At 46.3% G+C, this 12,339-nt stretch overlaps 1 protein-coding gene across 8 annotated transcripts in view; it reads left to right on the forward strand.

Moving 5' to 3' along the window:
* Nucleotides 1-421: 421 nt before the first annotated feature.
* Nucleotides 422-12,339, forward strand: part of ano5a (anoctamin 5a) — a 165,697-nt gene continuing 153,779 nt past the window's right edge. For 5 of the 8 annotated variants that reach the window (XM_078221003.1, XM_078221005.1, XM_078221006.1 and 2 more), the window contains exon 1: nucleotides 424-536. In XM_078221003.1, the coding sequence (XP_078077129.1) occupies nucleotides 467-536 (70 nt within the window). In that variant the 5' untranslated portion in view covers nucleotides 424-466. Of the gene's footprint in view, nucleotides 537-12,339 lie in introns of all 8 variants that reach the window. The other 3 variants (XR_013498780.1, XM_078221001.1, XM_078221002.1) reach the window with 1 other exon arrangement.

Below are 12,339 nucleotides of genomic sequence, written 5' to 3' on the forward strand. Positions count from 1 at the left end.
CACTAGGGTCAATTTAGCATGGCCAACAATCTAACCCGTACATCTTTGGAGTGTGAGAGGAAACCGGAGCACCCGGAGGAAACCCACGTAGACACGGGGAGAATGTGCAAACTCCACACAGACAGTCTCCACACAGATAGTCTCCCGTTAGAGATAACAGCGTGCCAAGGTCTTTGGCATCAAGCTTCTCACCCAACCAGCCACAGAATGACAACGTTTAAAGTTTTAAAGTTTATTTATTGGTGTCACAGGTAAGCTCACATTAACACTCCAATGAAGTTGCTGTGAAAATCAGACGAATCGCTCGGGATCCGTAAGACGGTAGGGGGGGACATTCCATTCTGCCGATTGAAAAGGCGAACGGGACCATCCCTTTAAGGCAGACGTCAAGATAGCTGAATGTAAAACAGGCTGAGAGAGAGGGAGAGGATTGAGAGCCGGCAGCAGTGTCCATGGGGGAGAGAGAATGAACCAGTTCAATGGCAAAAACCTGGAAACTCTCATTGAAATGTCTTCCACTGGGGAGGAAACAGGAGGTAAGTGTGTTTATTTATTCATGTGTACACGCAATACAGATGTTGGTAAATGTACAGGTTAACATTCGGCAGAGCACTGGGGATGGTGAGCGTTGCGGAGGCAGGAGGCGAGGGGAGAGTTCATTTCTTTCCCACACCCCAGAGGGGATGCTGGAGGAAATGGGGAGCAGTCCCACGAACGGCGTTAGAGAAGGAGGGGATGAAATGAGGGGACCTGCCTCTGCTGGCTAGTTTCAGGGCAAATCAGCTGGTGCGCATCAGTCAAGGCTGAGTGGCAGCTTCAGGCTCCCACTGAAACTGACACCAGTCAGTGTTAATTTCACCTGACCAGCCAGAGGCGGGGGGGGGGGGGGGGGTGTGGGTGGGATGTGTGTCCCACACCCCTCAATCCCTTATTGTGAAAGGCTCTCTCGGGAGACAGGGTCACCCCTAAGTTGGCACCATGAGTAATGTCTTTATTGGAGGCATTTTGGGGAGATGGTCACTGATGTTCTAGGGTCAGAAACTGCGGCGAAATCTCCAAGTTTGTTCTCATTCATGTACCCTGGCGATCCGGGTGGAGGGGAATGGATATTGCGACCTTTCCTCCAAATGGCGGAAGAGAAGCACATTCCCTCTATCCGGCTGTTCTCAATCCCTTTTGCCTGCCTCCCTATTTAAAACATGCATACACAGCCACAATGTCCAGATGCATACTCCCAATCTGAATAGGACAATTCAGATTCGCTCGTTTTGAGATTTGATTTATTATTGTCACATGTATTGGGATACAGTGAAAAGTATTGTTTCTTGTGCACTATACATAGAGGAGAAGGAAAGATGATGCAGAATATAGGCCGGAATTCTCCCATCCCACCCGCCACTGCGATTGCAGCGGGCGGGTTGCGGACAATGTGAAGGCCCTTTGACACTTAGGCGGGAATTTCCAACTTTCAGACCAGCGCGGCCGGAGAATTCTGCCCACAGTGTTACTGTCACAGGGTGGGATTTTCCGTCCGCGCTCGCCCCCAACCTGGAAAATCCCACCCGAGGTCAACAGACCTTTGCATGGTCGGTCCCCACCCCCCTGCTTGTTACGATTCCCGTGGCAGGCAGAGCAGGAAAATTCCGGTGATAGAGTACAATTTTAAAAGAATAGAATGAGAGTAAAAGATTAGAGGGGATGCTGGGGGCAGCTCGCAAGAAGTCACCTTGCTCTGGTGCCATCTTGAAATCTCTTGTACCCATTGGTGGCAACCACCTACATTGACGGGGCGGGGGGGGTGGTGTTTCTATAACATTTAAGAAAACCTTGGATGGGTTCATGGATAAGAGGGGTGTGGAGGGATATGGTCCAAGTGCAGGTCAGTGGGACGAGGCAAAAAATGGTTCGGCACAGACAAGAAGGGCCAAAAGGCCTGTTTCTGAGCTGTAATTTTCTATGGTTCTATGGCATGCACGATTAAGAGGGAAAATTCCATATAACTTGGGTTACAGCAGCTTCAAATAAATCCTTTAAAGGAATGGGATATTTAAGGTTGGTTCTCTGTTCTGGAGCATGTGATGTCTTCCATATTGTTGTGTAATCCTGCACGGAATTGTCAGTTGTGTAAAAATCTACCAGCTTTTTCACTTGTGGGGCAAATTTCATTTAACTTTTCAGTAGTGCTCAGTCATTAGGAATGGGTCCATCTCTCTGGGAAAGTGACCCATCTTCTGTGTTAGGACACATGGATGCTGGGAGCAATTTATTTTGCTTTTTGCTCCCCAATGGGCCAGGTTGGACTGTCTGAACCCAACAAAATCTCACCAGGTGACAACAATTCATAAAATGTAGATGCTTAGACCATGGAGGCAGTTTTATTCAGATGGGGCGGCTCAGTGATGAGCACTGCTGCCTCACAGCACCAGGGACCCGGTTCAATTTCCGGCTTGGGTCACTGTCAATGTAGAGTTCGCACATTTGGCCCATGTCTGTGTGGAGTTTGCGCGTTCTCCCTGTGTCTGTGTGGGTTTCCTCCGGGTGCTCCAGTTTCCTCCCAAAGTCCAAAGATGTGCAGGTTAGGTGGAATGGTGATGCTAAATTGCCCTCCAGTTTCAGGGGATTAGAAAGATAATTTAAAAAAAGAAAATTATTCATTCATGGGATATGGGCGTCGCTGGCTGGCCAACATTTATTGCCCATCACTAATTGCCAAGGGCAGTTGAGAGTCAACCACACTGGGCCGAATGGCCTCCTCCTGCACTGTAGGGATTCTATGATGTCAACAATCCACTGTGCAAATCAGAATTTGGGGACACAGCACCCATGATTTTTCAACCAAGGGGCAGTGTTGACTCATAAAATGACCCTCCCCCATTCCTCAGGGTGACTGTCCTTTAAAATCTAGAGAGTCAGAAAAATAAATTGTATTTAATAAAGGGTTTGTTCTCATAGAGTCATAGAATCCCTATAGGTCAAATGACTCCTCCTGCAATATCAAGTCTGCACCAACCACAATCCCACCCAGGCCCCACCCCCACAACCCCACATATTTACCCTGCTAACCCCCTGACAGTAGGGACAATTTAGCATGGCCAATCAACCTAACCCGCACATCTTTGGAGTGTGGGAGGAAACTGGAGCACCCGGAGGAAACCCGCGCAGACATGGGGCGAACATGCAAACTCCAGAGAGTGACTCAAGGCCGGAATTGAACCCAGGTCCCTGGCGCTGTGAGGGAACAGTGCTAACCACTCTGTGCCACTGTGCCATCCCGTTCTCATTGACACTGGAGAGATTGGGTCACAAATGTTGTTATTAATGCAGCAATCGCAACCCTAATATATCATAAATAAGGAACCAAGCCTAAGAAGCTCAGAGGCTATGAATTCTCTGGTGGGTAACTTGCTTCTGGTATGTTCAGAACCTACAAAGTATAAGATAGGAGGGTGGTGGAATACTCTCCACTTGCCTGGATGAGTGCAGCTCCAATAGCACTCAAGAAGCTCAACACCATCCAGGACAAAGCAGCCTGATGATAGGGGCCCCCTCCACCACCTTCAACATTCACGGATTCCACCAATGTCTCACAGTAGCAGCAGGGTGTGCCATCTACAAGATGCACTGCAGCAACTCACCAAGGCTCCTTAGACAGCACCATCTAATTCAGTGACTATCTACCACCTTGAAGGAGGGGGTTGGCTGAGGGTAAACCTGTAAAATTATGAGAGGCATGCATAGGGTTGATTGTTAGAATCTTTTTCCCAGAGTTGAAATGTCTAATACTAGAGGGCACGTACTTGAGGTGAGAGGAGGAATGTTCAAAGGAGATGTGAGGGGCAAGTCTTTTTACACAGAGAGTGGTAGGTGTCTGGAACACACTGCCGGGGTGGTGGTGGAGGCAGATACAATGGGGCGTTTAAGGGACTTTTAGGTAAGGGCATGAATATGCAAGAAATAGAGGGATACGGACCAAGGGCAGGCAGAAGGGATTAGTTTAATTTGGCGTCATGTTCGGCATAACATCGTGGGTCGAAGGGCCTGTTCTGTGCTGTACCGCTCTATACTCTATCTTCTTGCTTGCACCAAAAACCAATTCAAAACTCAAACCAATTCATGTTCCCCACAGTAGCGACGTACTAGATCCAAGCTGACAAGAACGGGCATTACACCTGACCCTGTGCTTGATCCAACGCTTGGTCTTAGCCAAAAGGCCAAGAAGCGAAAGCCTGCGATGATCAAATAATTTTGTAGGTGGATAATAGACTAAAAATATATAAGTCCAGTTCCATTCTTCACTTCAAAGTGCCTGTGATCTGTGTCAGTGATTTCCAAAGCAGGTCTGCTTTGAGTCGTTGGACCTGATTAATATTCATGTGGTAACATGAATAAATTTATGGCACCTTCTTTTTCTCATGCCATCTGGTTTTGCCAGCTCCATTGGCTTTCCTGTTAAACTAACCGACTTATCCCAAGAGGCGAGGCAGCCGGCAGCATGAACTGCAGTTCTCCCTCAGGCCATTGGACCTCCTGAGATAGAAAGGAATAGAGAGATATGGACCAAGCGCAGGCAGACGGGATTAGTAACGTTTGGCTTCATGTTCAGCGTAACATTGTGGGCCAAAGAGTCTGTTCCTGTTCCATGTTCTATGTTTAAGAACAAGGATAGCATGGGAACACTACAATCTGCAAGTTCCCCTCCAAGCCACACACCATCCTGTTTCTTCACTCTTGCTGGGCTAAAATCCTGGACTCCCCTACATAACAGCACCGTATCGACACCACATGTCCCACAGCACTTCATGAAGGCAGCTCACCACCACCATCGCAAGGACAATTAGAGATGGACAATAAATGCTGGCCTAGCCAGCAACACTCCCTCACTCGAATAAAGAAATGAAAAGACACCCAAAGGGGAGTCTTATAGGGCTGAATCCTGGGTGGTGTTGAGTTTTTTTGCATGCTGATGGAGTGCACTCATCCAGGCAAGTGACGAATATTCCAACATGCTCCTGACTTGTGTCTTGTTGATGGTGAAAACACTTTGGGGAGTCAGAGGGTAAGTTATTGACCATAGAATTCCAACTGCTCTTGTAACCACAGTATTTATATGGCTGGTCCGATTCCATTTCTTGTCAATGGTAACCCCCCCCCAGGATGATAAAAAATGTTGATTGTGGGGGATTCAGTAATGTTATTGTCATTGAATGTCAAAGGGAGATGATTAGATTCTTTCTAGTTGGAGATCATCGTTGCCTGGCACTGTGAATGTGGTGTGAATGTTCTTTGCAATAAAGCCTCTTTTCAGAGATCAGTGCCAGAAGAACACCTGACCTGAAGATGAATTGGGTCATCTTTCAGACACGGAGTCTGGAATTCTACCGTCCCGTCTGCCACGGGAATTGGAGTGGGCGAAGGGTGGACCATGAGAAGGTCCATTGACCTCAGGCGGGATTTGACAGTTTTGGGATGAACAAGGCCGTAAAATCCCGTCCGTAGAGTGGCTGCCAAAGAGTGCATTTGGCAAGTTGCATGGATTAATGAGGGGCCTCATGGGGGATTTAGGACCCTGCGGAGAGATTGGGATGCCAGCTATCAGACCTCCTGTCAGCCATGAATATCTGTCTCTGGGATTGCCAACTATTATTGCCAATGTATTCCTGGGGGGTTTCATCATATGACTTGTCCCCGCATTGGAGCCATCAGTCGCCAACACATCCATCCTTGTGATGCACTGCCTTCTTACACTAATTGGAACGCAAACAGACTCTCACCAAATTGGATAATGCATGACTGTCAGTCAAGCAGCCTTTTTCAAACAGTTGACAGAACGTTCACTGTGTGCCTCAGCTTGTACAGCTCCCATTCACGCTGTTATACCAATGCAGATCTTTGTCTCTTAAACAATTTAACATTGTCCAACATATTGGGATTTGTAATATACTTTTTATTAATTCATTCCATTTCTCTGCTTTGCATCTTGAACTCACAGGTGGGCTTTTAAAGTTAATTGTGGATTGTTGAGACTGAAACGCTGGTGCACGGTGTTGTCTTAACATGCTGGATTAGAAAACAAACAAAACAAGCTCTACTTTTCCACCGGGAAACAACTTGCATTGATATCACACTTTTTTAATGTGGTGAAATGTTCCAAGAGTGTAGGATCAGAGAGAGTTAAGTATCTTGAGCCACCAATGGTGAAGTGACAGAAATTGGAGAAGCATAGATTTCTGTGAGTGTTGCACAGTATTTACAGCACGGAAACTGACCATTACAATGTCAGACATTGCTGTGGGTCTGGTGTCAGGTGTAGGCCAGATCAGGTAAGGATGGCAGATATCCTTCCCTAAAGGGCATCAGTGTACCAGATGGGGCTTTTACAACAATTGATAGTTTCATGGTGACCATCCCTGAAACCAGCTTTACATTCCATATTTTATTAGTTGAATTTAAGTTTCGCCAGTTGCTCTGGTGGGATTTGAACCCATGTCCCCATAGCATGTGCTTGAGCTTCTGGATTACTAGTCCAATGACATTATCACTACACCACCATCTTTCCCTAAGCCTTCATCAAACCCCTCGACGTGTTCTCATATAGTCAGTCGTACAATCTGAAGGAAGCTATTCGGCCCATCAAGTCCAAGCCAGCTCTCCGTAGAGCAATCTCATCAATTCCATTCCCCTGCTCTGTCCCTGTAGTTTATAATAAAATCTCCTCTCAATCTCCTTTGTTCCAGTGAGAATAATCCCAGTTTATCCAGCCCAACTTTATAGCTCGAAAGTGTTTCCATAAGGACTAACTTTCCATATTCGTCACAAAGTTACTGAGAGTGAACAGTGTAGCAGATCCGTAACAGGACATGGCCTCAACTAGCTGGTTTCACACAGTTCATAACAGTGGGAGAGTTCTTTCTGATTTACGAGCAGTCTGTTTTCAGCATTGACGTTCTCCTGCTTCAATGAGTTATGGCAACTTGTAGTCATTGCATAACTTTCCCACCCTGGGATGACAAATCTGCAAAATGTTATCCTGTGCATCCTGCAGAATGCATTCGCCTGCCACCTCTCGCCTTCTTCAACTCCAGCAAGATATAATTCGCCCTGGTTCTAATTGACTCTCGGGACTGTGGAGAAAATCCACTCACTGGGCAAAGGCTCTCGGGCAGATGTTTCAGCTGTCCTCGCACTGTAGGTTGTTTTGAAGCTCTCATTAATAGTTAATCGCTTGGTATTCTTACTGTTGATGGATGGTGTTAAAATAGCAACTGTGTATCTGTCCTTTTTCCAAAATAGATTCTGAAATAAAATGTTTTTTTTAGAAGGCCGGGTATCCGAATGCACAGTTGGACACCCTCACGTAACTATTTAAAATTGCTTTGACAAATTCCCGATGCTTTAGATTTCACCAAAGGTTAACGCCCAATTGAACAATCTGGTGTATTATATTATGGCTTGCAATCCTAATCTTTCTGAATATACCTACCCTTTTCTTAGAATTAACAACACAGCCCAACTGGTCCATGCCACACAAGCCTCCTTCCATCCCTTTGGATTTCATCTTGTCAGCATAGCTAGGGTGTAGGGAAAGATCAACTTAATATGAGGTAGGTCCATTCAAAAGTCTGAGGAGATTGAATTAAAGCATTGTTACAGAGTTCAAAAGAGTTGGAGCAGAGTTTTAAAAGCGTAGAATGAGAGTAAAAGATAGAATTAAAAGGTATGCTAGGCACAGCTTGCAAGAAGTCACCACGCCCCTGCGTCGTCTTGGAATATCTTCAGTCTTTGCTGGTAGTTATGACCTCTCATGTTGCACTATATAAAACCTTGGTTGGGCCGCATTTGGAGTGTTGCGTTCATTTCTGATCACCACACTACCAGAAGGATGTGGAAGCTTTGGAGAGAGTGCAAAGAAGATTCACCAGGATGTTGCCTGGTCTCAAGCGTGTTGACTATGAGGAGAGGTTGAATAAACTTGGATTGTTTTCACTGGAAAGGCAGAGGCTGAGGGGAGACCTGATAGAAATCTACAACATTATGAGAGGCATAGACAGGGTGGATAGTCAGAGGCTTCTTCCAAGGGTGGAAGTGTCAATTACAAGGTGAGAGGGGAAAAGTTTAAGCAAGATGTGCAGAGGAGGTTTTTCATGTAGAGAGTGGTGGATGCCTGGAACGTGCTGCCAGAGGCGGTGGTGGAAGTGCACACATCAGCAACATTTAATAGGCATCTGGATGGGTACATGAATAGGGAGGGAATAGAAGGATACAGACCGAGTAAGGGCAGAAGATTTTTTTTTAGTTTAGTTTGGGCACTATGATTGGCATGGGCTTAGAGGGCCAAATGGCCTGTTCCTGTGCTGTACGTTTCTTTGTTCTTTGTTCTCTCAGTTCTTATGTTCTTCAGTTAGTTTGCTTTCTTTGACCGGGCCATGAGAAATTGGCTGCTTTCTCTGGGAAATGTATTGATTTATCTATATCTCCGATACACTTCCTAGAAAATGCATTGTAGGAATACATTTGAACCGTACAGTAAAATTACTGAGTGCTCGATTTACAGTCATACTATTGATGACTCCAGTGCAAGTAACAAAATGCTGAAATGGAAATGGGACCAACAAGCTGTGGGTGAAAGGATTTGAAGAGGTAATCGGGTCCGGAGTTCTCCAGCTCTTCATGCCCTGCCGCTATTGCCAGCGAGAATAGAGAACTTGGCGCTCAGCCAAATCTCCACTTACTGCAGCGGGACTGGAGAATCCCAGTTGTGGGCGAGGTCGGAGAATCCGGTCCCAGATGCTTGGTTAGCAAGATGGGTTTTTAGAAAGATGTCAAGGTGTAACAGAGAGTAAAGGAAATCAGGGAATAGATTGCAGAGAGTAGGGTTCAGCAGCCTCTCAGTATTGTTGTGGTGATAGAAGGGAGGGATGTGTGGAGAACTGGCAGATGTGGCATTGAATATCCAGCTTTAGGAGGTAGGATTAAGAACTGTGATTAAATGTATTCTTGAAGGTTTCATCGCATGACTTGCCTCCGCATTTAGTCAATCATCAGCCTACAATCTCGCTTTGTGATGCATTGCCTTCTCGTGCCAACTGTAAAGCAAAAAGTCTTGTTAGCCAATTGGATGATGCCTGACAGCCAAAGAGCCCCCCCACCCCATTTTCAATACTTTTATTCAAAAGTTAAAGTTTATTTATTAATCACAAGTAAGGCTTACATTAACACTGCAATGAAGTTACTGTGAAATTCCCCTAGTCGCCACACTCTGGTACCTGTTCGGGTCAATGCACCTAACCAGCATGTCTTTCAGACTGTGGGAAGAGGTGGGGGGGGGAATTTAGAATAAATTACTCTATGAAAAGGGTCCAGAGGGGCAATTTGTTTCACACAGAGGGTGGTGAGTGTCTGGAACAAACTGCCAGAGGTGGTAGTAGTAGAGGCGGCTACAATTTTGTCTTTTTAAAAAGCATTTAGACAGTTACATGGGTAGGATGGGTATAAACGGATATGGGCAATTGGTTTTTTTTAAAAAAAAGGGTGGCATAGACAAGTTGGGCCGAAGGGCCTATTTCCATGCTGTAAACCTATATTACTAATAAATTGGAGCAATTGTTCATACAGTTATTGGTTTGAAACAAAAACTGACCGAAACCAATCCGAGAGATCGACCTTCAATTCCTGGTGACTCCAGAACAATTCTGGAGGGTTGGCAACCCTGTTTGGAGGTTTCAAAGATGAGTACGAGGAATCTGAGGACAAGTATGAGGAATGTACATTTAATAAGTAAGGGACCTTGGGGCAAACATGGATCCACAATGACAGGGGTAAAGGAGAACTGGAAAAGGATGCAATATCTGTATTTTGGAGGAGTTGGGAGTTCCTGGATGAGAGGAGGACTTTGAAGACATCACGTCTTGAAGTGAGAAAAGTAAGCAGTCTTGGAGTGGATAACATCACAAAATCCTACAATAGAGAAGGGGCCCTTCGGCCCACTGAGTCTGCACCGATGCATGAAAAGCCCTGACCTGCCCACCTAATTGCACTTGGCCCATAGCCTTGAATGTTATGGTGTGCCAAGTACTCATCCAGGTACTTTATAAAGGATGTGAAGCATATCACCACCACCACCCTCCCAGCCACTGCATTCCAGACTGTCACCGCCCTCTGGGTAAAAAAGGTTTTCCTCAAATCCCCCCTAAAGCTCCCACCTCTCACTTTTAACTTGTGTCCCCCCATAACTGACCCTTCAACTAATGGGAACAGCTGCCCCTATCCACTCTTCCATGCCCCTCATAATCTTGTACACCTCCATCAGGTCGCCCCTCAGTCTTCTCTGCTCCAGAGAGAACAACCCAAGCCTATCCAATCTCGCTTTATAACTTAAAAGTTCCATGCCAGGCAACATCTTGGTGAATCTCCTCTGCACCCGTTCCAGTGTGTTCACGTCCTCCCTATAATGTGGCAACCAGAACTGTCTGAGTTTTCCCCTGTACTCCAATACCCAAGTCATATATGAGTAGCAACAAAAACCTTGGGGGATGCCAGTGTCTAATAACATCCTCCAGTCTGAAAAACAATCATTGACCATGACTTGCTGTTTTCTGGCCTGAAGCTAATTTTTAAAGAATCTAAGGTGACTCATTCCATGAGCCTCTGTTTTGGTAAACCAGCCTTTGATGTGGTATGTGTCTTGGATAGTGATAACCTTCTTGAATATTATTGATTCTGCCCTCATCCAGGCAAGTGGAGGGTTAACCAACAATCTCCTGACTGGTGCCTTATTGGTTTTGGGGAGTCAGGCTATAAATTGCTCTCACAAAAACAGAAAATGCTCGAAAATCTCTGCAGGTCTGACAGCATCTGTGGAGAGAAAATAGAGTCAACATTGAGTCTGATTAGAGCTGCCCTGGGCAAAGGTCACACCTTTTATTTCACTCCTTCTGTTTTTGTTTCAGATTGCAGCATCCACAGTATTTAAGTTTCAAATAGGCTCACATTAACACTGCAATGAAGTTACTGTGAAAATCTCCTCGTTGCCACACTCTGGCGCCTGTTCGGGTACACTGAGGGAGAATTTAGCATGGCCACTGCACCTCACCAGCACGTCTTTTGGACTGTGGGAGGAAACCGGAGGAAACCCATGCAGGCACGGGAAAATGTGCAAACGCCACACAGACAGTGACCCAAGCCGGGAATCGAACCCGGGTCCCTGGCGCTGTGAGGCAGAAATACGTTGCTCACTGCTGGACACTGAGTCCCTGGCCTGTTCGTGTAGCTCCAGTATTTATGTGTCTGGTCTAATTTATATTTCTGGTCAATGGTATTGATGGTGGGTGTCCAATGAAGGTAATGTCATTGAGTGCTGAGGTAGACTGTTAAGCTAAAATGTAACAAGATATACCATGATGTCCGTGATTCTAAGGCAACCAAAGGTAAATTAAAGATTTCATGCCATTTTAATAAGAGTCTGGGAACCAACACTAATAGCAATTTTGAACAGTTTGCACATCAATCAAGACAAATAAATCTTAAAGGGGCTGTTATAACATCCTGGATAGGATTTTCTGTTAAAAGTGGAGTGGAGGTTTTGTCTGAAAGTGTCATTTGGAAAACCTGGTCTGGACTTTGGAATGCAAACTGCTAAGGGAAAGCATTGTGATGAGACAGGATTGTAAAACCTGTTTCTGGAAGTGGAAGTCTCATGTAACAACAATTTGGGGGAATTCTGTGGAGAAATTCACAGACACTAACTTGGGTTCAGAGCAGAGTGTGTGCATTTGACCACAGTCAGTCTGTGTGCCTAAAAGAGACTTTGGGCCTGATTTTTACCATTTTCATTCTAAAGTGCTGAATCTGGACATAATTCACATCTGACTTGGAAATCTGCTTTCAGGCGCCCCCATACGCACTCAGTCTGAAAAACAAATTGCGGGTCCCATTTGCGCTGTGGGCGGGCTTAGCGCGGCCGAAACAATCGGAGTTCTGAACTGCGCATGCGCAGTTGGAAAAAAATTTGAAAAAGAGCGCCCTTGTCAGATTGCTCCCGGGCCGCAGAAAGTGGCCCGGGAGTGAAAAGCGGGAGCGATGGTGCACACAAACATCACTGACCCCCCTTATCCACCGCCCCCCCCCCCCCCCCCCACCGCTAACCAGACCGATCGCAACCCATGCCCCCTTCCCCCCTCACCCCCCAACTGATTGCCCACAGAGTGGCAGTGGACCCCCCCACACCAGATACATCTGCCCCCCCCCCACCAGTGAGTGATTGCCACCCCCCCCCCCCCCCCCCCCCACCAGAGATACATCTTACCCACCCCCCCCCCCCCCCTCAGAGAATGATCCGGCCTC

Source organism: Mustelus asterias, chromosome 9, assembly GCF_964213995.1.
Source record: "Mustelus asterias chromosome 9, sMusAst1.hap1.1, whole genome shotgun sequence".
In the NCBI taxonomy this organism is placed as follows: domain Eukaryota; kingdom Metazoa; phylum Chordata; class Chondrichthyes; order Carcharhiniformes; family Triakidae; genus Mustelus; species Mustelus asterias.